Genomic DNA, 26,172 nt, shown 5'->3' on the forward strand with positions numbered 1-26,172 from the left:
AGGATTTTTTGTGCCTAAGACAGTAATAGAGGTTGTTTTGGTGGTCTGCGACAGCAACTAGGGTACAGTTGAGAGCCTATAATAGCAATAGAGGTGTTATTGGTGGCCTGCAATACCAACAGAGGTTGTTTGGTGGTCTGCGACAGCAACTAGGGTACAATTGAGTGCCTGTGACGACAATAGGGACTATTCTGGGAGCCCACGACAACTAAAGGGTTACTTTGTGACCCACGACAGAAAGGTGGTGTTTTTTTGGAATCTACGGCAGCAAAGGTGGTGTTGTTCTCTTTTGAAGTTGCCATTTTTTTTTCTTTTTATCTTGAGGTTTCTCCCATCTTGGGTTGAGACTACAAGTGATCTCCCTTCAAGCCAAAGTTACGACTTTGTTGTTCAGAGTACACAATGGCCTTGCATCACGAGACAAAGGATTCTAACACTCTTCTTGGGGCAAATTCCTCAAACCAACGTATTAACAATGCCCTATTAGATGGTCGGAATTTTCAATCCTGGTCTCAATCTGTTAGACTTTATTTGGGTTGTAGAGGAAAATCTGATTGGGTTTTTGGGCACCATTAATAAGCCACCTCTCACTGATCCCAAAATTAAACAATGGGAGATCGACAAAAGCACCATTCTTGGATGGCACTTTAACTCCATGGAGCAAAGCATTTATACCATGTTCATGTATCATGACATTGTCTCCTCATTGTGTCATTGTGGTCAGCCCTCACTTAGACAAATGCGCATGCTCGGAATAACTCACTGATCTATAAGCTTTATCGAGATATTGCCCAAACTACCCAAGGGACTCAGAGTGTAACTGATTACTTTGGATTTCTTCAATCCCATTGGGAGAAGCTCTATCATTATGAGTCTATGGCTGAGTTATTTGCAGAGGCAACTCGGTATGTGTTTAAGAGGATTACTCAACATCAGATATACCAGTTTCTCATGAGTTTGCATCCCGAGTTTGACGCACTTCGAACTCAAATTCTAAGCACCACTTATTTACCTTCTTTATTTGAGGCATTTGCGACCATTGATAGTGATGAGCGTCGTCGCTGAATGATTTCCTCTCAGACTCTATTAAATAATTTTGTTATTATTAGGTTTCTTATTTTAGTATGCCCTTTTTAGTCTTTTACTCATCACAGATTTTGTAATATTCAAAAGCTTGATTAGGGCTAATTAAGAGAGAACTTAAATTTCTAAATTCTAACTTGGTATCAGAGCCAAGCTCTCTCGACCTCCATCACCACCCACTTCTTCATCTGCTAAAATTTTTTATTACCTTCATCTTCTTTAAATCCCCTCCACACTTCTCGACTTCGATATCTATCACCCCTACGGGGGTTCTTTTTTTACTGTACCCCTAATCGCATCATGCGATAGGAACTTGAGACTTGTGGAGCCTACGATCAGGCTGTGCTATCAGCAATACTGTTGTTTTTGGGGTTAGCGATAATAGCAACATGATGGTTTGCTGAAGATTCAGCTTGCGACACCTCCACACACTTCCACAGTGCCTTGCGACTCAGCAGTTGTTGTCGTTAGGTTGTTTTTGAAGTTCACAATTACAACAGTTTGTTGTTTTGACCTCTGCGACATAGCAGACATCTTCACAGTGACTTACGACTACAGCAGATTGTTGTTCTGCCGTCTGCGACACCTTGCGATCATAGCAGGAAGGTGTTTTGGATCTGTGATCACTGCAGAGATGTAGTTTGACATCTTACGATCATAGTAGAACCCTGTTTTGAGGCTTACGATCACTGCAGAGGTGCAGTTAGAGACTTGCGATCATAACAGAAGGATGGTTTGACGTTACAAGACTTGCAATCATACCAGAAGGCTGATTTGAGGCCTACGACTACTGCAGAGGTGCAGATAGAGGTCTATGTTCATCGTCTGAAACTTACGATCAGTACAGGGTGTTATTTGGATCTAATTAGAGGGTTGCGATTAGTACAAAGGTTGTTTGAAGCCTATACTCACAGCAAGGGTGTTGTTGAGAGCTTTCCCATTGTCCTCTTTGAACTCCCTTCAAACCAAAGTACATAGACAATTTTTTTTTTAAATGGCCTCTGAGATGTTCTCTTCCTCGATCACCGGTAATAGTAATGGCTCGAGTGGTCTTCCTTCTTACTCAACCGATTTTTCAGGAATTCAGATTACCACCGTGAAATTAAATAGTCCTAATTATCTTCTTTGGGCACGATCAGTTGAAATGTTCATTGGTGGAAAAGGAAAGATCGGTTACCTCACAGGAGCTGACAAACAACCTCCACAGACCGATACTTCTTACTTCAACTGGTTTACTAATGAATCTATGGTCCGTTCTTGGCTGGTTACATCTATGCAACTACACATTGCGGATGTGTTTATGTTCTCGACAACAAAACAGATATGGGACTCCGCAAAAAGCATTTAATCGCAACGTCAAAATAATGTCCGAATCTTTAACTTAGAGTGAGATTTCCCGTCTTTCGCAAGGTGATTCTTCAGTTACCACCTATATATTACAGCTACGTGCTCGGTGGGAAGAGTTAACCTTCTATTCCTCGTCCTACGCCTGGAAGGATCCTCTTGATGAGACATTATATGTGTCGATTCGGGATAAGAATCGAGTTTTTCAGTTTCTAGCCGGTCTACGAGAGGAGTTTGAGTATACGAGAGTTCATTTATTGGGTATGGATCAATTTCCATCCCTACAAACTACGTATTCTTATGTCTTGACTGATGAAAATCGTAACGCGGCTATTCTACCTCATTCTTCAAGAGACCACTCTACTATGCTTGCTCGTCTACCTAATCCACAGCCTCCTAGTGGGTCTATGCCTACTCGTCAACGACATAAGTGTGATCATTGTGGGAAGTTGGGTCACGTGAAAGCTCGTTGTTATGCACTTCATGGTCGTCCTAATCAGCAACGTCAACAGTCTCAACAATCTTCAACTCATGTAGTCTCTCAGCCGTCTACTGATTCAGCACCTCCTTCAGCTACATCTTCATCGGACTCGGTATCTCTATCCCAGGCTACGCTTGACAAGTTCAGGAAATTCTTCAGTCAGATGGAGACTTCATCTCAACTGGTCTCTACTTTCGCTCACTCAGGTAGTTGAGCATCTGCACACAGTGTTTCCATAACTTTCTTACCATGGATCATTGATTCTGGTGCCTCCAATAACATGACCGGTACGTCCTCCCTATTCAAAACCTATAGTGTTTGTTCTGGTCATCACAAGGTTCACTTGGCTGATGGTTCTTTGTCTTCTATACCTGGTCAAGGTCATTTTCCTATTAAATCTTCTTTATCTTTAACCAACACACTGCATGTTCCTCAACTTCTAATCTTATATCTGTTAATAGCATTACAAAAATTTGAATTGCAGTGTAATTTTTTATCCCTCTCATTGTATCTTTCAGGATCTGGAGTCGAAGAGGACGATTGGCACTGGACGTGAAGTGAATAGATTGTATCTCTTGGACATACCCAGTTTACCTAGCACCCATTCTGTTTCCCAAATTAATAGTAGTAGTCAATCTAATAAGGCTCCTGTAATGCGTTGGCACTTACGCTTAGGCCATATTTCTTTTGGATATTTGAAACACTTGTTCCCTACTTTATTTAATAATAACAATTTGCTAGATTTTTCTTGTGAAACTTGTCAATTAGCTAAACATGTGCGTTCCTCTTATCTTATTAATATGAATGCTACTACACCTACTATGTTTAACCTAATCCATTCTGATATGTGGGGTCCTTCCCCTGTCACATCAACTCTTGGTTTTCGATATTTTGTCTTGTTCATCGATAACCACAGTCGTACCACTTGGGTCTATCTTATGAAAAACAAGAGTGAAGTTCTTAGGATTTTTAAGCAATTTCTTGATATGGATCATACCCAGTTTGGTCGTACCGTCAAAACCTTCCATTCTGATCATGGTACAGAGTACACCTACAATCAGGTCTTGAAACTTTGTTTAGAGTCTGGCATTGAGCATCAAATGTCCAATGTTAAGACCCCTCGGAAGAATGGTCGATCAGAAAGAAAAAATCGTCATATTCTAGAGTTAGCATGTGCCCTCTCTATTGGCATGAATGTGCCCCAATCCTATTGGGCCGATGCAGTGCTTACTGCTATCTATCTTATTAATCGGACCCCTTCCCGGTATCTTAAATTTGCCACACCCATTTCTTTACTCTATTCGGGTAGTCTTGTGTATCCACTTCCTCCGCATGTGTTTGGGTGCATCTGCTTTGTTCAAATTCTTGACCAAACTTGTATTAAACTTGACCGTAAGGCCATAAAATATATATTTTGAGGGTATTCCTCTACCCAGAAAGGATATCGTTGTTACCATCCTCCTTCTCGGCGGCGTTTCATTTCTCATGATGTTTCCTTTTTTGAGCATACCCCGTACTACAATGGGTCTGTTAACATTCGATCTGAGTGGTTTCCCTTAGATTCCCTTGATAATCCTTTCCCTTCTTTATTTCCTCTTCCCATGTTTATTCCTCCTTCTCCAACCCTTGTCAGTTCGTCACCTCCTCCACTGCAGGTTTTCTCTCGACGTCCACGTAATACTACCATCACTCCCATGCCAAACCAGCTTGCCTCCTCGCCTCCAGATCCGCCTCTGTCTGTCCCCTGTGATGATCGTCCTATTGCCACTCGTAAGGGTAAGCGCACTTGTACCTACCCCATTTCTAATTATATATCTTATTCTGCTCTCTCACCCTCCTATCGGAGTTTTCTTGCTTCTGTTTCCGTTGTTTCTCTTCCTTCCACTATTGCAGATGCTCTTACCCATACTGAGTGGCGGGCAGCTATGATTTATGAATTGAATGCTCTTGAAAAGTCTAAGACTTGGAAACTAGTTCCTCTTCCCCCTGGTAGGAAAGTTGTGGGTTGTCGTTGGATTTTCACCCTTACGCATAATCCGGATGGTTCTATTGCTCGTTATAAGGCCCGTCTGGTGGGCAAGGGTTATGCTCAGACTTATGGGATTGATTATTAGGAAACATTTGCTCTGGTTTCCAAGATAACCACCATTCGCGTTCTCCTTTCAGTTGCCGCTATCAGAGGATGGTATCTTTTTCAGTTGGATGTCAAGAATGCATTTCTCAATGGTGATTTACAGGAAGAAGTCTATATGGTCCAACCTACTAGTTTTCTTACATCTGCTTCTCCTGCATATGTCTGTCGTCATCGTCGTTCTCTTTATGGCCTAAAGCAGTCTCCTCGTGCATGGTCTGAGCACTTTACTAAGGCCATGCATCATTTTGGGTTCCATCAGAGTTCTGCTGATCACACCCTCTTCTTGCATCACTCCCAAGGCAAAACTATTGCTCTGATTGTTTATGTAGATGATATTATTCTTACTGGAGATGACGATGATGAGATTGTCGAGGTTAAAACTTACTTAGGACGTCAATTTGAGATTAAGGACCTTGGGCATCTTCGCTATTTTCTGGGAATTGAGGTTGCGCGATCCCATTTTGGTATATTTATTTCTCAGCGTAAGTATGTCCTCGATTTACTCAGTGACTCTGGTCAGCTTGATTCTCGTCCAGCTGATACTCCTATTGAGGAGAATCACAGGTTGGCTGATTTTGAGGGGGAGTGTGTTAGTTATTGGCCAGTATCAGCATTTTGTGGGAAAATTGATTTACTTGTCTATGACTCGCCCTGACATTACCTATGTTGTTAGTGTTGTAAGTTAGTTTATGCACTCGCCTCGAACATCTCATCTTACTGCTGTCTATTGCATTCTTCGATACCTTAAGGGATGTCCTGGTCAAGGTATTTTGTTTAGTAATCATGGTCATCTTCGTGTTGAGGCATCGACAGATGCAGATTATGCTAGTTCAATGACTGATAAACGACTTCTGGGTACTGTACTAAAGTTGGTGGCAACTTGGTAACTTAGCGAAGTAAAATACAGGATGTGATCTCTCGGTCGAGTGCTGAGTCTGAATATAGAGCTATGGCACTTGGAGTATGTGAGTTGTGTGGCTCAAGATTTTATTAGCAGTTTTATGTTTTCCTGCGCCTGTCTCGTTCTTACTTTATTACGATAATAAATCAGCTATTAACATAGCAGCAAATCCGGTTCAGCATGACAGAACGAAACATATCGAAGTTGATCGCCATTTTATTAGAGAAAAAATTATTTCTGGACAGATTTGTACTCCCTTTGTACTTACATCTCAACAACTCGCTGATATTCTTACTAAGGGTGTTAGCAAAACTGCCTTTGAAGATGTCTTGTCCAAGTTGGGTGTGGTTGATATCCACGCACCAACTTGAGGGGGAGTGTTAAATAATTCTGTCATTATTAGGTTTCTTATTTTAGTATGTCCTTCTTAGTCTTTTACTCATCACAGATTTTGTAATATTTAAAAGCCTGATTAGGGCTAATTAAGAGAGAACTTAAATTCCTAAATTCTAACTGACTCCCTAGCATTATCTCTGCTCCAGCTACAAATCAGATGCTCTAGCAGTCAATTTGGGGTTTTCTGACACTTGTACTCAAGGATCTGACAGTCGAGATCGTGGAGGTCATGGTCGTGGTAAAAGGAGTTGACTTACTTGCAGCCATTGTGGGAAGATTGGTCATGAGAAGGTCCACTACTTTCAATTTTATCCTCATCTGTTGCGATCTTCTACGACCCCTTCTTTAGGGTAGTCTGCCCCCCATGTTAATATTATGGAATCTTCATCAGTTCCTCCTACTTATACTCATGTTTCCCTTGACACTATTGATTTGCAACAACTTCAAACTCAGATTGCCGTCATTGTACGGAATCAAATTCATGCTCATACTCACTCATCTTTGACAATGGCCTCAGTTACCATGCCCCCAGGTACATCTTCTGCATTTCATGTCACTCAGACTGACTTGAGTAATTAATTATGGTGCCTCTAATCACATGACCGGTGAGTCTAGTCATTTCACTTCTTCTATTTTTCTTACTACTCATAAGGAGGTTCACCTTGTTTATGGGTCTCTTACTCCTAACCACGGCAAGGGTACCATCCCCTTATCCTCTAGCTTTTCTCTTAACTTTGTGCTTCATGTTCCTAACTTAAATCTTAACATTTTTGTCTGTGAGTAGTATTACCAAGTCTCTAAATTGTTTCATAACTTTTTTTCCTTCTCAATTTTTTTTTTCAAGACCTGACTTCGAAGAGGATTTTTGGCAAGGGATATGAGAGGGATGGGTTGTACCTGTTTGAATCTCAACCTACTGTTGTTCTAACTTCTATGCTTCCACTCTCTGGGAGCCATTCTTTCTCTTTTCAAACTTTAGATTTATGGCATACTCGCTTAGAACATGCTAATTTTCAGCACTTATGTTCTTTATTTCCTACTTTAAAAACTTCTTGTAATGTACACAAGTTTCAATGCTCTATGCGTAAGCCTTCTAAACACACACGTACTTCATATATTTCTCGTATGCATCAATTTAATGCAATATTTGATATAGTTCACTCTGATGTGTGGGGGCATTCCCTTGTTTCTATTTTTAATGGTCATAGCTATTATGTTACATTTAATGATGACTATTCTCGGTGTACTTGGGTTTATTTGATACGATCTTCTTCTGAAGTGCTTTTTTTTTTTTTTGTTAATTTTCTTAAAATGATTCAGACTCGATACAACATCACTGTTAAATCTCTTAAGTCTGATAATAAGGGGGAATATATTTCTGATGGGACTCGATCCCATCTTCATGAGCATGGTATGTTTTGCCAGTTGAGTTATCTCTACACTCCTAAATAGAACGAGGTGGCGGAACGCGAGAATTGCCACCTCATGAACATTGTCTGTTGTCTTCTTCGAGAGATGCATGTTCCCAAGTTATACTGGAATATAGCAGTCCTCACTACAACTTTTCTTTTTAACCACGTTATGAGTCGCACCTTAAGGGGATAAGTGTCTCTTCATGTTCTTCGACCTAATAACATTCTCTTCCCCATTACCCAAGTATTTTGGTACACTTGTTTTGTTCAGGACTGGACCCCTCATCATACAAAATGAGATGACAAAGCCATACGGAGTGTTTTCTTGAGTTACTCGTCTATGTCAAAGGGGTATCATTGTTATGATCCCCTTCCTCATCATGTAATTCATTATTTGCATGCCACCTTTTTTGAAAATGTTTCGTATTTTTGAAAATGTATCTTTGCAGGACTCTTTTCCTTTGCAAGATCTACTCCTATGGTGCTACCATCTCTAATTTTCTCTCCATCCTAATCTACATCTTTGAAAATGTATCTTTACAGGACACTTATTGTTTACTCTTGTTGCCCTCGTCCCTCTCCAACCTTAACAACCTCTTCCTTGGACTCAGGTATACCCTCTTCTACTCTTACTCCTATTCCTTCTATTTCTGACTCACTTGCCTATTGCGCTTCGCAAATGTCAGCGAGGGTGCCTTACTCATCATCTTATTGCTCAGTTTGTTTCCTATCAAGGATTCTCTCTTTATTAAAGCTTATCTTGCCATCATTGGTTCAATTCGAGTTCCTCAATCTGTATCAGAGGCACTGCGAGATTCTCAATGGACTAGAGCCATGACTGCTGAGATGAATGCTTTACAGAAAAATCACACTTGGGAGCTTATTCCCCTTCCCTCTATGGAGCGGCCTATTGGATGTAAATGGGTTTTCACTATTAAATATCTTGTGGATGGCACTCTTGATTGGTACAACGCACGCCTTGTTGCTAAGGGCTCTACACTAATTCCAGGAAAAGATTTTGATGCCACATTTGCTCCTGTAGCCAAACTCTCACTGTTCGCCTCCTTATCTCTTTAGTTGCATGTCACTCATAGCCCTTCACCAACTCGATGTGAATAATGTATTTCTGAATGATGATCTGACTGAGATTATTTACATGACCCCCCTTCTGGGTTTCACCTTCAGGAGAAGGTATGTCGTTTTTTTAAATCTCTGTATGGCCAAAAGCAATCCCCGCGAGTCTAATTTCAACGTTTTTTGAGGTTATTTTATCTGTAGAGTTTTCTAAATGCATTCAGATCATACTTGCTTTGTTCATGAAAGAGTGAATGATCATTGCACCATTGTTTTTGGTTTATGTGGATGATATTATCGTGACTGAAGATGATGCACAGTGGATTGACAAAGTTAAGATGTTATTGGGTCGTACTTTTGAGGTTAAGAACTTGGGTCCCCTCAAGTACTTCTTGGAGATATAAGTTGTCCGCTCTCGCCGTAGTATTTCGCTATCTCAGCGCAAATACACATTGGATCTTCTTTAGGACACTGGGATGCTTGGTTGTTGTCCTGCTTCCTCCCCTATGGATTAAAATCATCGTCTTCATGTTGAATCTAGTGATCTTTTATCTAATCCTTCTTCGTATTAGACACTCGTAAACCATCAGATTTGTTTGACTAATACTAAACCGGATTTGACCTTTGCGGTTAGTATAATCAGTCAGTTCATGCATGTTCCGCGTACCTTTCATCTTGATGTCGTTTATTGTATTCTTCGCTACTTAAAGTCTTATCCTGGTCCTGAGCTTTTCAACTCGTATACTACTCAACCACATTTTTCATATTTCTCAAATGCTAATTATGTTGGTTCTCTTACAGATATAGGAGATCTACCTCTGATTTCTGTACTTTCATGGTCATAACATGATCTAATGGAAAAGTAAGAAATATAATGTAATTTTCCGTTCTTCTACTGAAGCTGAGTTTCAGGCTATGGCCCTTGGCACTTGTGAGCTTATTTGGCTTAGATCTTTACTGACGGATCTGAGATTTTCCGTCTCTGGTTCTTCCACTTTATTTTTGTGATAACAAGTCTACCATCATATTTATCTCTAACTCAGTTCTTCATTAAAGGACCAAGCATATAGAGATTGATGTTCACTTTCTCAGGAAGAAAGTTCGATCTGGTGATTTTTAAACAGTTTTTATATCTTCTTCAAATCAGCTTGCCAATATGCTTACAAAATCTACTGGTACTTCTGTCATTAACTTTCATCTTGTCAAGCTGCGCTTAGTTGATATATTTGCCCCAGCTTGAGGGGGAGTATTGGAAATAATGTTTACTATTTATTATGTTTCTCTCTTCTATTATTTTTATGTAAGGGCATTTACATCCATTTACTCTTTTATTAATATATATATATATATTAATGCCAAGCTTTCAGTATAAGACTTGACAATCACTTTTCCATAATTCTTCCTGTTTCTCCTCTTGGAAAATTTTAGGTTCATGCTCAAAACAAAACCATCATGTAACTGAGTTTCTTAAGGATATTTAAAGTTGTCATTTATATTGTGAGACCAGCATGCAATATTATTTTCTTAAGAAGAAAAAAACAATTATGAGAAACGGTGTTTCAAACTCCCAACATTCAATATAAGCCCTAAAAAAACTTATAGACAGTAAATAAATAGACTAACACCCACAATAAGAACATTTGTAACACAAAGTCCTACATATATGGTCCAAAAAAAAATTTCCATTTACAGACCACCAATCACGTTATTTAATCCTGCGAGAGTAGTGACTTACCTACTTAAAATCTGCAACTTAGGAAGATCAGCTTTTGGGTTTTTTCCATTGGACTTACATTCCCTATTTAGGGCATTTATGATAGACTGCACGTTCAGTCCTCTTCTTTTCATCCTTTCCTGAATAAGGCATAACTTCAACAAGACATTCGAATCTAAGTACACAAAGGTATAAACATGTTTCTCAGACAGTACTACCTTGCATACATGAAAATGGCAAATCCATGGACTGCAAAGCTTCCCATGACAATTCTGCTGAGAATAGCTAATATCACAAAAAACAAAGAAACATTATGACATCACATCAAATAATTGTCTAAAATTAAATAGTAAGAGTAAAGTAGTGAAAAAGTGAAACTCACATAATCATTACAGTAGAAACAACATTTGAAAAGAGAACGTTTTCAAGATGGCTCTTAACTCTTAGTGCAGCATACTCGTAACCATAAAGCCATCTTTCAAGTTTCTTGGACAGAAATAGTGATATGGTACGATCTGAAGTTGTCTTTTTCTTACCAGACTCCAATACCTTCTGCTCCACAAAAAATATTATCAGCTATTTGGATAGTAACGGTACAGCAAATCCAAGGAATAATTGCTATAGTAACTTTTTAAGAAGATATTCAACAGCTGAAATAATTACTAATTGTTAACCAACTACTCCAAAAGACTGATCTGTTGGAGAGGGGGAGAACTATGAAAATATACACTCACACCCAAGAGTGGAGGAAAATATACACTCAGACCCCCTCCTCACCCATAAGGGTGGAAAGAATCAAACCCGTGACCTATTCGAACCTAGCGCTCCGATACCATGTTAACCAACCAACTACTCCAAAAACATACAAAAACATTGCAAAGATCCTAATAACGAGGTAAAAGGAGGTCAATCATTCTATAATTGTCTCAGTGAAAGGAGTGCCTAATAGGTTGGCAGATCCTTGATGAGAGTCTAAGCATGAATAAATGCATAGATTCGAGATTACACTCAATGAATCGGGGATCATTTGCAAGATAGATCTAGAAAAAGAGTAGGATCATGTGAGATGATGATCATTGAGATATTTAATGGTTCATATGGGTTTTGGAAATATATGGATAGGATGAGTTGTGAAATGCATAATGTCAGCCTCTTTTTACATTCTAGTCAATGGAGTTTGGCAGGCTGCCTCAAGAAATCTAGTGGATTAAAGTTGTGTCCATTGGTGCTCTCTCAAGCTATGTGGTAAGAGAAGGAGGTCACAGTTAGGGGTGTCAATGGATAGCCGAAATCTGAATTCGAATTCGAAAAATCCGATATTATCCGAAATTTTCGGATATCGGATTCGGATGTCATTTTAACATTCGAATGAGTTTCGGATATTGCGATATCCGATTCGATAATATCCGCTCCGATAATAATACATATATTATGCATTTATGTTTTACAACAAAACTTTATATATGCAAATATATAGTGTTATATATTCGTGTCATACAGCAAAACTTATTTTCAAATCTTTATCTTCTCAAACCCACCTTCAACACTAAAACAACAGACGACGTTAATGGTGGGTTTTCGTTTCGATCGAACTCCGTGACCACGGTTTTCTCCGGCCGGCGAGCATCAGGTATATTCTCTCTCTCTCTCTCTCTCTCTCTCTCTCTCTCTCTCTCTCTCTCTCTCTCTCTCTCTCTCTCCCCGATCTAATCAATCGGAGTGATTTTTTAAAGGAAATATGTGGGTTTCAACTATGCGAACTATGACATGTCTACTCCGGCCAGGTATATATTCTCTCTCTCTCTCTCTCTCTCTCTCTCTCTCTCTCTCTCTCTCTCTCTCTCTCTACGATCTGAACCCGCCGGAGTTTTCAGATAAAATCTGTGGGTTTCGACTGTGCGAACTCCAATCGGATCAGATATTATCGGATATCCGATATAGTTTTCGAATTCGAATTCGAATGTTTATTAGGGATATCCGATCGAATTCGAATTCGGATAGTATTTTTTTTTTCGATTGGATACCTATCCGTTGACAGCCCTAGTCACAGTATCTGTTCTTCAGTTCACCGACAACACTCTAGTTTTTGAGGATGCATCAAATAAGCAGTTGACATTCCGTAGAGATTTGCTTTACTGTTTCGAGGCGATCTCAGGATTGATCATTAATTTCTAGAAGAATAAAGTTTTGGGGGGTACTTAATTTCCAATCTTCACGTGCGTGGATGGTCTTTTGGCTGGCTAAGTGGGTTCTTTCCCATCCTCTTTTTTAAGTCTCCCTTTTGGTGCAGCATATAAAAGTCAAAACATTTAGGATCTAGTCATCAAAAGGGTGGGAAAAAGACAGCTAAGTATCTCTTCTAAAGAGGGTAAATTGACTTCGATCAAAAGCAAAAAAGCAAGCATTTCAATTTACTTTTTCTCTATCTTAATCCCTATAAGGAGAAAAATCAAAAGTTCCATCTAATGAAGCGAAAATTGATCTTATTTGCAAAGAATAATAGGGGATTAGGAACCAGGAGCTTTAAGCTAACAAATACCTTACTAAGATAATGGCTCTGAAGGTTTGTGGTTGATTCGGAGAGCTTGTGGAGAAGTCTTCAAGGCAAAGTATGGTGAAGGAATTTTGGTGGGAAAGTGGAAAGGCTAAATCTTCATATAGTTGCAGTGTTTGGAAAGGTATTGCTCCAATTTCATAGGGAAATTTAATCTAGGATAGAAGGGATAGGATGAGGTTATGGGAGGATCGGTGGCATGGTGCTTCACACTTCTCTGCAATTCCCTTCTTTGTTTCTATCACGTCTTAAAAAAGACTACCTATTGAAGCTTTCATGATTCGTGATGGGAGTGAGGTGGCATGAGACTTTCTCTTCAAGAAAGATGTCACTGATTGGAAGGTACATGATATAGCTAACCATATCAGTCACGTCTCCTGCATTCCTATTGTGTGGTTGAAAGATTACCAAAGGAAGTGGACATGTAGCTGGAGAAGGATTTTATCTGTTAAATATTTTTATTCCTCCTTAGTGCCAGCCTCTCCTATGAATTTTCTTAACTCTCCATTTGGGGTCCTAATGTACTGTCGAATGTGGCTCTTTTTTTATTTGGTTAAAAGCCTAGGATAGAATTTAACTACTAATCATCTAATAAATCGGGGATTCTCAATGCTGAACTTCTGCTTCCACCAAAATCTAGTTGCAAATTGCTTGCTCATCTGATTATTTATTTTAACTTCATTATGGAGAATTGGTCTCATTTTCTTTTATTATTACATACAATACATATAATGTGTATCGCTCCTATGTCTACTCCAGCATTATTTCAAAGTCGGCCAATTAAGGCATTTCACATAAAAAGAGAAATTTGTGGGTACTAGCACCTTGTAGAAGTTAAGGAATAGAAAAATACTCAAAGGAAATGAGCAATCGTTTCAGGAATTGATCATTAGTAACATTAGGTTCTTGGTTTTTTTGGTGTAATAAAAGTATAATTATCAACAAAATATAAAATAAATAAATAAAGAGCAATAAAATACAATGGCGAACCTCCAACAAGCTAGTATTATTTACTTGCCCATTTTATGACCGTTCCCATTATGCCAACACTTAGCATGATAATTTGCTAAAATAACTTCCTCTTTGCTAAAGAGTGATTCGTCCACACCTTCTTGTACGCATAAAGCTAAATCAAAAGTGTTGAAGCATACAAGACAACAAGACTGATGGATGAAATGTGAACACAAGAAGGTACACCTATAAAAAAAAATAATAATAATAAAATAAAATACAAGAAGGTACGGGTGAATTGGGGCATCATCGACATTTATGTTCCAACCTGAGGGGAAGTGTTGACGATAATGTCACATTCCTGTTTAATCACTAGTTTATGTAAAGGAGGGTTGTTTTGGTATTTTTGGTATATTGTGGGTCTACTCCCACATTGACTACAACCATTTATACAAAAGGTTCTCTATCTAAAGAACCTTTGGTTTCTTTGTAATACATCCAACTCAATAGAACTATTTTTCTTGAAAAATATCTATGAAAATTAAGGTTTTGAAAAAAAAAAAAAAAAAAAAAGGTCATTAAACCTTTCGTATAAATGGTTGTTTTCGTAATAGACTTGGATACATTGGGGAAAAGCTAAAGGAAATAATTTCTTAATTTAGATATTTTATTTTATTTTCTGACAAACCTAAAAGGCACAAGGGAAGTCTGGACGATTTAACATGCATTAAAAAAAACACGAAATTATTTTCCTACCAAAGTAACAAAAAATATATATTTCTTAATTTATAACTTTCTGAATGTATAAACATATAGATGCAGTAAAAAAATAAGAAGAGCTTCTATTGGCACCCCAACTTTTACTTATTACAGCTCAATTAAAAACAAAGAAAATAAGTGGATGGTTGAAAAAAAGTAAAATTTGGGGTAGAAGCTCTCTATTTTATTTTTTTGCTAGATTTCTATTTTTTGGGTTTAGAATTTTATATAAGCCAAATCATAATTGTAAACAACTATTGAAATTGTTTGAAGGAGTGTTATAATGTTTGTAATGTTGAGATTATAATTTGAACCAAACCTTGATAATGTTTGAAGAGTGTGTTTTAAACTTTAAATAAGATGTGATGAATAATTTAAGAAATTGGGGTGTGATAAGTAAAAGTTGGGGTGCCAATAGCAGCTCTAAAAAATAAAGATGGCCACTAAGAAAATTTGACTAAAAAGAAAACCATAACATTTTATGTACATGCCATTCCAACAACATGGCTGCAAAGGGTACAGGAGGTTCTTATCTACAACTTCAAATTTTGTATCACATTTACCAGAGTCTGGATACTAAAACAATAATCACACAACTTATCATCAGAATGAGAAACCATGTAAAATATAATTAAACAATTTTACAAGAACGGCATAGAAATCAATTATTGAGAGTTGAGACATTTCAAAAAAGTAACCTAACTACAAAATAGTTATAGTTACAATAGAAAATTCCAAATAAAAAAAACAAATAAATTGGTATGGAGGAGAGGACCTTTAGGTTTAATAGTGGAGAAGTTTCCAGTTTGCTGATTGGTTGATCCAAGGCACTATATGCAGCTTCAGAAATGGAACACGCAGCCAATGAACCAACAGGACTGCCAAATTCATCACATCTATATACATTTTCTTCGCAAAATCCACTAGTGTCATTACCATAAGAGAATTGTATGATTTGACTTCCGTATGCATTCCTCACCGTTCCATCATAAGCTACGACCAAATCACGCATGTAAAACATAAGCTTTCTCGTCAAAGTGCCAGGAAGATCAGCATTGTGACCAAAAGAACTATCCCGACATGACAACGAATGAACAAAGCATTCGATAGGGTTTAAGCCATTTATAAAAGAATTCTCCACTATAGCATAAGGAATGTTAGATTCAGGAGTATTGTGAACATTCTGGACTAAACCTGACACCTTTTGATGATTCCACATAGCACAGGAAAGCTTACAAGGGATTCTGAAAGATAATGGAACACTTGAATATTGTAAACCAAGACATAGGCCTTGTTGAACTAGTTTCGGCAAACTACCCTTACTTCCAGCCTTCACCATAGCTAGTAATGAATTATCTTCACTTGCATATTGATAAACTAAGTTTTGAAGATCACGAAAGACTTCTCTAAACGCACCAATAGAGACTTTATTTAGAACAGCTTTCTTCTCTAAACTCACTTCTAGAACCTCGGCATTTTCATTCTCGTCACCGTATCTGAGAAGGTCATCCATCCGAGGATCCACAATCAACTGTTTGATAAGACCTGTCCGCTCCACTTCCTGAAGACCGTAACTCACCACCTCCATCATCTTTTTCCGAGAGTATGAATCAGAAGAAAGGTAAAAATCATGCAAGGAAACACTAAAACCCCTCATCGATATCCATTCCAAAAGTACTTCTTGGGCAGAAAAAAGGATGTCTAGAGCTTTACTGCCATAACGTCTGACAAGATTAGAGAAAATGTTACCCTCTGTATCTTGTAACCAAGTAGATTCAAGAGAAGAAGATAAGATCTCCCCATCAGTAATGTAAACACCATTCGATGGAAAAGAAAAATCAAAACAAGGAGGCAATAGCATGCTTAATAATTGCTTTCCAGTCCACATAGGACTCTGCTGTGGAGGTGCTTTTAGAATAGCCGGACATAACAACTGACGGGGACATAACATTTCTAATTGCTGCATTTGGAATCTGTTCAAGAAAACCCCCTTTTCCCTTAACAAATAAAAAGCCGTTAAGCTATCGTGACAAAGTGAAAGGAGGTTTCGACCGTTCTGCCCATTAACTAACTGATGATTCAAACCAACAAGCTCCCTAAGCTCAACTCTGGACTCGATGGATTGTGGAATATATCCATGAAGGCAATCACCATCAAAATCTCCACGTAAAGGGGAACAACAAACAGGGTTTAAAGAAACAACTGAGTTTATTGGAAGAACCTTAACAAATAAAGCAATGAGGGAATGTTGGTGTATTGACGGAGGTCTATTTACCAACAAAAGGTCTCCCTCATTCAAAGGTCTATATACAGTATCTCCTATTTGAAGTTGGTTAATCTGACGTACACAAACAAGATCACCTTTCCGCCTCACATAAAACTCTCCCTTTTCAAGGAGACGCATATTACAGCAAGAATTCAGCTTCTCCCAGTTTCGTGTATTAAGAGTCTCGGAAATTAATAATCTCTCACAAATATCGAGCGGTACACCAATTTCACAAAATTTAAGATTAGGATCCCCAATAACTGTCATTCGGAATCCATGATCTGTTCGCTTCCCAAGAACTACTTCTTTAATCCATTTCAAACCTGACTTACTATCACTATCAACTGATTTTTCAGTGTTCAGCTGCAGTAACAAAAGCATACCAACAAAATTTAATTTAACTAATTCTGTGCTGAATCTTAAAAAAAAAGGTAGAAAAAAGAGAGTTTCTATTGCCACACCAACTTTTACTAACGCCACCGGAAGATGTGCGCTAATGCATTGGTGATTTACATATGAATTGCGTAGCGTTAGCAAAAGTTGGTGTGGCATTATAATCTCTCTAGGAAAAAAACATGATTGCTTGCCTTGGAAACGTTTAGGCAGTCACGAACACGTAAACCAAGCTCATCAGCCTGTTGTTTGAAATCAACCAGCCGTTTGTAAGCTCTGGTGCGTTCATCCTAAAACCATCAGCCATGTTAAAGCACCTCATGAGATAAGAACAACAACAAAAATCACATCAGAGAAATGCATGATCCACATCAACTCCAAGATGAGAATAGACCATTGGCTGAAATAAGAAAAAATACTCACGAAAATCAATTTCTGCCCATTCGAGAACACGTGCATTGTTTCCACCACACGGTTGCAATTGGGCGTAACAGGGAAACAAGTAAGAAAAAGAGAATCTGGCTTTAATACAAACTCTTCGATAAACTTCGGATCGACATCTTTCAACAAGTAATAAACCTAGAAAAAAAAGAATTAGCAAGTAATTTTCACTATGCATTTGCAATAACAAAAACGAATAATAATAAATAAATAAATAAAAGATGATATTTCACTCATCCAATAAATAATAATAAAAAATAAGACAAGACACAAATCAACTGTAAAGTGATGGGATTGAAAAAGGAAAGCCCAAGAATGTAAATATCAGCAATATACAACAATTGAAAGGAAATTCATCATATGTAGCTGATAAATAAGCAGTAATTCATCAACAAAAATACCTGAAAATTGTCAGCATCAATATCCAAAAACACAATAAACATTGTAGTTATTAAGATCCTTATTATTGACCATCTTCTTGTTGATCATCTAATAGCCAAAAAATCATTGTAGTAGATTTATGTTACCCTCACCAAAAGGTGGTGAAAAAGCATTCCCTTAAGCGCAACGAAATAGCTCAAGAAATATCATCCTACACTTTTAACCTCATTAGTATTCATTGAATCCTCTCCCAAAATGATATTTCTCTAATCCAAAGTCGGTAGTTCGTCAATTTTAATTTTGGAGGAAGATTTCCATGGAGATTGCTTCAATTTGTGATTTGCTAGGGCATTTGGAACAAGAGAAATGAAAGGATCTTTGATGGGAGGAAAGTCTTCTTCCAAAGATTATCATAAAAGTTTTATCCCTTATCTTTGATGAAGTAACTGCCCATTATCAAGAACACATACCTTGGTGTATGTAATTGGTAGACTGGCGATTTAAAAAAAAAAATCACCAACTTTGATGACTATGGCTCTAATAAGTGATTAAGAGAAAGTCAATTGAAATGGTTTGTATATGTTCAAGGAACATGGATTACAACCCAGTTGAGAAATATGCAAGTTTAAAGTTCTAAACGATGAGAGGAATACCCAAAAGAAAGTGGATTTGAGACAATGAAAGCGAGTATGAAAAGTAAAATCCCAAATATATATATATATATAGATATATATAAATATATATATATATATATATATATATATATATATATATATATATATTAATCAAGTCAACCATTGTTGACTCAAGTCAAGTCAGCATGGTCAAACAATTTTGACTAAGTCAAATTGACCAAAGTCCAACTTTCTAAGAAATTCTAAAAGAATTAGAATTTTTTTTTAGTTATATCTAGATATTATTTGATAATATCTAATATTGTATTAGCTGATTTTTTTTTTTATTGTTTCATATTTTACACACAAAAAAAGAAAGAGAAAAGTAAGAAGAAAAAGGAAGAGAAAATAAAGAAAGAAAAAGGAAAAGAAAAGAAAGAAGGAAGATAAAAGAAAGAAGGAAAGGAAAATAAAGAAAAATAAAGAGGTAGATCCTTTCAATTTTTTAATAGCCTTAGGAATATTTTAAGAAAACAATTTCTAAAAATTTGTAGTTTAAAATATAATTTGTTTTATATTTTTCAAATATTTCTAATTTAGTAGTTTTAAAACAAAAATTGTTTTGTAATTATTCTCAACAGCATGCACACATTTTATATATATTTATACTACTGTTTTTATGAGTTTAAAGCATATTAATAGTTATTGTTTTGTTTTAAAAGAATTTATTACATGCTTGTAGTTACTTTATACGTGTTTTATACGTATCTATACATGCTAAAAATAAAATACAGCAACTATAAAAGTTTTTTTTGTATAATATTTACACTATGTATATTAGATTGAATGATCAAAATATTTGTTGCTTTATACGTACTTTATATGTATATTATACGTATTTTATACATGAAAAAAAAAATACAGCAACTATGAAAGTTGTTGTTTTTTGTATAATATTTACACTATATGCTACATTGAATTATCAAAACATTGATTGCTTTATACGTACTTTATACATGTTTATACGTATTTTGTACTTATCAAAAAGAAAAATACAGCCAAGTATATAAGTTTTTTTACATACAATTTATATATTTTGTTCATATTTTATAGACATACAATTCATAAATTCATATTTTATAGATTTCCAAGAAATGTTTCAAATTAAAAAGTTGGGTAAGAAAAGTATTTTACTAAAAATAAAATATGAAAACGAGTTCTCAATTGATTGTCGTGTTTTTCAAATACCCAGTTGGTGAGATGCTTTGGCATATGCCGTATAAGACACGATAAGAAAGAATATATGAGATGTTTCAGTCATAGACTGTATAAGTCACGAAGGAGAGAAATGCTTCGACTAATGGTCGTATAAGACACGAAAAAAAAAAAAAAAATGAAAATGTACATTTAAAAATGGACTGGATATTTAAAACACGTGTATGTTTTACTTTCAATACATTTTGAAAAGAAAACAAATACTTATATGTAGTATTTTAATGATTTATTAAAGAAATTGTGAAAATCTATAAAGAATAACGTGTTGTAACATTTCCGGAACAATATGTTATTCTAAGATAACAGTTGCATTGTTTGAGTTATTATATATTATAGGATGCATAAGAACACAACATCACAACAGAAATCCGGGAATTTCTTTTCTATCTTTAATAGAGAACAAGATGTAGATAGTTGTATGATTGATAGAGATTATCGAGGATCACATGCATGCCAGATTGGAATAAATGAAGATGGCTAGTTAATGATCGTTAATAGTCTAGAGTAATCAAGAAAGAGTGACCTACTTAATTTGACCCGTTTCTTAAGGCATTAATCAACGGCCAACCTGAGTCGGAAAATAGTTACCCAAATTGTGGTAGAAGCTGATCATAAAATCAGGAACTAAAGGTGGGGTTCCACGCTAGTGAAGTATTGGAATAATCATTTTTTGACTGAGATGTTCACATCAGTCGTGACCCTCAACTCTCTATTATAGTACTCTATTATTTGATGTTATATTATGAATAATTGTTTTCAGATCTTTAATTGTATTTCAACTTCCTACTAGGTTTTATGACATCGGTGTTCAATTATTTTCAATTATGTGTTGAATATCAAACATGCATGATTTACAAATTCCTAGAATGTTTAAACTGCATATAAGGTGTTATTATTTAGAATTGTAAGATTCCTCTACTGGGTAACTGCCTTGTTACTCACCCTTACGACATCACAAATTTCAGATGTACCTGGTTTAGGTGATCCTTCCGAAGAGACTCACTGTCATGGCTTTATAAATGATCAGTCCAAGCTTCCAGGAGTGGAGCATGGGTACTACTGATGGGTTTGAGTATTTTGCTGTCATTTTCTTATATAGCTACAAACACGATATTATGTCATTACTGTTTTATGCATATGTCAAGTGTACTGATGTTTGAGGATACATATCTGTTTTGTTGGACAATGATCAGGTATGACATTTAGTTATTTATTTGTGGTTTACGTCTATCTATTGATTATCATGATATGAGTTATATATCATGCCTCTGGATTCAACTTGGGAATCATGGGGATTCAGGTTGAGTTTTTGAGGCGTGAAATGAACAAACTCCCAATAATTGAAAACATGGCTTTGGATAAAATGGAATAGAGGAACAAGATCCACTCATCCAACCCCAAATCTTTGGGATAAGATTTTGATAATGATCTTTTCTTCATTTAAATTGCATCCAAAGTTGACGGGAAATTTCTTTGAACATTTTATTTTTAGGTGGGCCATTGTCATGACCGAAAATATTAATTTTATTTCTTTCCTTTTCCTTTGTGTATGTATCAAGGAAGATCATATTAACTTCCCATACTGTATCATGTCCTTCTTTGAAATAAATATCATAAATATTAAAAAAGATGGATTTTTGGCAAGTCTTGAAGGATTCCAAATGTGTCGGCAGCTTTAGGATGAAGTAAAACAAGCATGGCCAAGTGGCCATGGTGAAGCATACACCCCATGGGAAAAAGAATGAGAAAAGTGGGAAAGTTGCAAATATTGTTGGGGTGTCATTGCATATTTTTAAGAAAAATCAAAAGAAAGTAAAGCAATTAAGACAAGCTAAGACAAATGCTAAATCAATTTCTTGCACCATGTGGCCCAACTAGAGAAAAACGGGGGATGTGGGGGGATGTGGCTAGGTCCCAAGCGGGTAACCCCATCAAATCAAGAATTGTTCTTTTTACAAATTAATAAATAGCTCTCACAACTTTATTTGTCGATGTTTCCTTCCTTTTTGTTTATAAATTAAAATGTTTCCTTGACATTCTTATATTTGTTCTCATCTAGATTTGTACAAAGGTTGTTATGTATTACATATACATGCAGCACAGTTCAATATAGGGCATGGGTGTGGGTACGTGTTCAAAGTCAAACACGGGTATAGTCGTATAGAGAGCCAGAGTCAACAAAACTTGAAAAATTTTATTTAAGAACAAGCACTACACATTTCAATTTTGGTCGGCCTGTAAATGTAAAATACACGTAGAAAGATTCTGATCAATGTGGAGACAAATACAATTTTCGTGAAAACGATGGAAATATTGAGGAATTTTTCATTTTAAAAATGGTAGGAAATAATAAAACAGATATGAAAACAGATCTTAAGTCACTATGATAGACAGACATGGATGTTGGAGTAGAGATCAATAGTATTCCGCTATGCACTAGTTTTTTTCTGAGAATCTGACAACCAAAAATAACACTACTATACATAGAAATGAGAATAATAATGCCACATTAGCTAATAGGCTTTCATGTTAAAATACTAGTGTAAATGAACAACTATTAAGGACTATATTAACTCATTATTATATTTTTATTTTAAAATATTTATGAACAGGTTGCCAATACATCCAAATAATTAAAACATGGCAAGTGAGCTTTTATGAGTGTGCTAATATGCTTGTAATAAAAACAAAAAGATATAGAGATATCTAACTAATCATAATTCGTTCTTTTAATGAATGAATATTATGTGCATTTACAAGTCTTTCAACCAAACATTTGTACATTTTTGTTAATTTTATCAATAATTTTAGAATATCATTTATTAAATTGAATTTCACTGTTGATAAACACGTTTCCACCATAATCCTGCATTTTTATACAAGAAAATTTGATTATTTCTGTTGAAATTTTCTTTTCACTGAATTTTTTTACATGAGTAGTGATTTCTGCCAAAACATACACAAAAGGAAACAGTCAATTAAATTTTGTGTTGACCATATTCCAGTATATTTCAAGGAAATATTTTGATAGGATATGCTGTGAAATATATCATATGCACTATCTTGCAGTAAGGAAAGAAAACAAAAATGGCAGTGTTTCACAAGTCCACAGAGTGATTAGAATCTGAAGCATCGAACAAGGCACTTCATCCTTTTAGAAAGAGTTCATGCAACAAAATCAATGGCTATAGTGTTCCAGTAAGGTCAATCCAAGATTGTTTTCTCGACAAAAGTCGTCCTAAGTGTCTTGTTCGTATACTTTTAAATCATCAACAAAGAATTACAGTTCACGCTATATGTTGATACAACAGAGATGCAAATTCACATTAAATAAAGAAGAATTTAAAATTAAAAATTAAAAATTAAAAAATAAAAAAAGGATCTCTAGGGAAATAAACATCAAACTAGGAAAACATGATGTTACCTGGGCTGGTGATAGAGTTCTTGAGTTCAATTTCAAGCAGCTGTCTTCTTGTTGGGGATCTTTTTGAATAAAATCCCAATAATCCGTTGGCAATACTTCACCGAGGGTTTTATTTTTAAACTTCTTTGGCAACTTGTCATTCACTTCCACAACAATCACAGAAGCAATCTTCCCAGACGAATCTTTTGAGGCAATTTTAAATTTCATTTTGGGGTACCATCCAATTGATTTTGCCTGTTTCTTGAACAAGTTATATTTCTAAGAATTGCATAGCAAGAAAGAAGAGGGCATGAAGATGGCAAAAGAAGCTTACAACACAGTATTTGCAACCCTTAGGTTGATGATTCGGCGATGTCGATTTTCTTGATAGTGAACTCGAGCCCTAGTACACACAAGAAGATCAAGATTACCATCATCAGTTATCTGTCATTGCACGTATTTAGTTGATAAAACTCATCCAAGAGTAAAATCCATTGTGATGGTATACTTGATCATTATTTTTAACAGGTGATAAGAGCAACAAGAAATAGAAATCAGAGAGGTAAAAAGTCCATTTTTTGTAAATTAAATATCAATCCCTTTTTTTTTGATAACTTCTATAATCTAATAGATAATTTGCACAACTATTACATCAATAAACACCACAATGTAATTTCATCTTTACAAACTGGAAAACATTACAAAAACTGCATGTAGAAACTAAAAAGTAATACTTTAACAGAAAGGTCAAAAGTTCAAGTGATGGTAACATCTGCAACAACCAAAAAAAGAAAAGTAACAGTTACAATAACAAAATTCCCAAAAATCCTTAAGCTTGAAGTAGAACTTCAACTATACAAAGAAAGAACTAAGACAATAGCTATTACTAGCAAATCTTCATTCATTACATCAAAGAAACACTTTTCAATAACAAGGCACTAGGTGATGTAGGACAACCTAAGTCGTGACTGGAGGCTTAATTAGCTTAATTTGGACTACTTCGAATTAATGTTCTGAAATATAGACCATCCATCAAATCCTAAAAGAGGCTAGCCAGGTTCAACCATAGGGTCGACCCAGTTGAACCTGGGCATTAGATGACAATCAATCATAAATAATTTTAGTTGATAAAAAGTAAAAAAGAATTAAAGTAAGGTATCTTATATACCTTGCTTTAAGTTTATAATCAATCATAAATAATTTTACTTGATAAAAAGTATTAAAAAAAAAGAATCGAAGTAAGGTATTTTATACCCACATCTAATACATGATGGTAATATGGTATTGAGATTTTAGAATTCCTATTAAGTTTATAATGGAAGCTCCATACTGTATATTTTAGGGTACCCAGTTATCATATACTTCTTAAATTACATTCAAATAAAAGAATCCATTCTGAATCAGCTTGCTTTCTAAGAAGAAAAAGTAAATTAATCATTTGGGGTTCTGACTTTTCTTTGAAATATAAAAGAAAAGACAGAACCTTTATGGGAAGGTTCTGTCTTTTAATAATTGGGGGGTTCTGTCTTTCAAAGTGTTTAGAGGAGTTCTTTTCGATGACTTTATGGGAAGATGGGGTTGGGTCTGCAACTTGGAAAATCAACAGTTGTAAGAGGGGCTGTTCCTTTGTACTGTTGGTCATCTCAACCACTTCACTTTTTTAAATGAAATTTTACATTTCAAAAAAAAAAAAAAACACTTCATATCTTTGTAGTATCCAACACCAATACCCATAACAATGAACATAAGGCTGACTGATGTAGGACAACCTAGATTTGTTCAATTCTAGGGATGTTCTACTATGGGAAGGGTGGTGGAAAGGGCTAAATAAGTGGTGATGAAGGTCAAAGAATTATTACAAGGAATTTTTTTTCTGTGAAAAAAGGGTTTCCAAAATCCCAATTGACTATCAAGATATAAAATGCAAAGTTTTGCAAATTTCGATATTTTCAATAGGGTCAAGGAAATGATTAATGATTAAGGATTGAGGAAGAAGGGTTTCAAAAATTCAAGATTCAAGACTTTAAGAATTAGTATCAAGGGCAACGAGGATTAAAAGAAAATCAAAAAAATAGATATAAGATTAACAGAAAAAGAGAATGGGTAGAAAGATAGAACCTTAGAATCACACCAAGGATTTCTTGGAATCACACCCAAAAGAACGGCCTCCAATAACTTAAAAAGCAGAAATTTTTCTTTTTATTTCATAAAATTGAATTGAGAGAACTCAAAAAGTGATTAATTACTCAGCCCTAATTAGACTTTAAAGGGATTACATAGTCTAATAAGTAGAAAAAACTAAAACGGACAAAAGACTTAAAAAAAAACTAATGAAATAGAGTTATTCAACACTCCCCCTCAAGTTGGTGCGTGGATATCGGTAACGCCCAACTTGGACAAGACACCTTCAAAGGCAGTTTTGCTAACACCTTTAGTAAGAATATCAGCAAGTTGCTAAGATGTAGGAACAGATGGAGTACAAATCTGCTCAGAAACAATCTTCTCTCTAATGAAATGTCGATCAACTTCGATATGCTTCGTTCTATCATGTTGAATCGGATTTGCTGTTATGTTAATAGCTGATTTATTATCACAA

At 35.9% G+C, this 26,172-nt stretch overlaps 1 protein-coding gene across 5 annotated transcripts in view; it reads right to left on the reverse strand.

Annotated features, from left to right (window-relative positions):
- The window catches only part of NRPD1A (nuclear RNA polymerase D1A), a 62,986-nt gene that overhangs the window by 20,831 nt on the left and 15,983 nt on the right, over positions 1-26,172 (reverse strand). For all 5 annotated transcript variants that reach the window (XM_086458186.1, XM_086458184.1, XM_086458187.1 and 2 more), the window contains 8 exons: positions 23,911-23,979; positions 23,598-23,831; positions 17,886-18,041; positions 17,657-17,752; positions 15,579-17,432; positions 10,922-11,091; positions 10,758-10,824; positions 10,561-10,679 (listed from right to left, as the gene is read on the reverse strand). In XM_086458186.1, coding sequence (XP_086314312.1) covers positions 10,561-10,679; positions 10,758-10,824; positions 10,922-11,091; positions 15,579-17,432; positions 17,657-17,752; positions 17,886-18,041; positions 23,598-23,831; positions 23,911-23,979 — 2,765 coding nt within the window. The remainder of the gene's footprint in view (positions 1-10,560; positions 10,680-10,757; positions 10,825-10,921; positions 11,092-15,578; positions 17,433-17,656; positions 17,753-17,885; positions 18,042-23,597; positions 23,832-23,910; positions 23,980-26,172) is intronic.

Source organism: Akebia trifoliata, chromosome 11 (genome assembly GCF_017979445.1).
Source record: "Akebia trifoliata isolate Shusen 1 chromosome 11, ASM1797944v1, whole genome shotgun sequence".
NCBI classification, from domain to species: Eukaryota; Viridiplantae; Streptophyta; class Magnoliopsida; order Ranunculales; family Lardizabalaceae; genus Akebia; species Akebia trifoliata.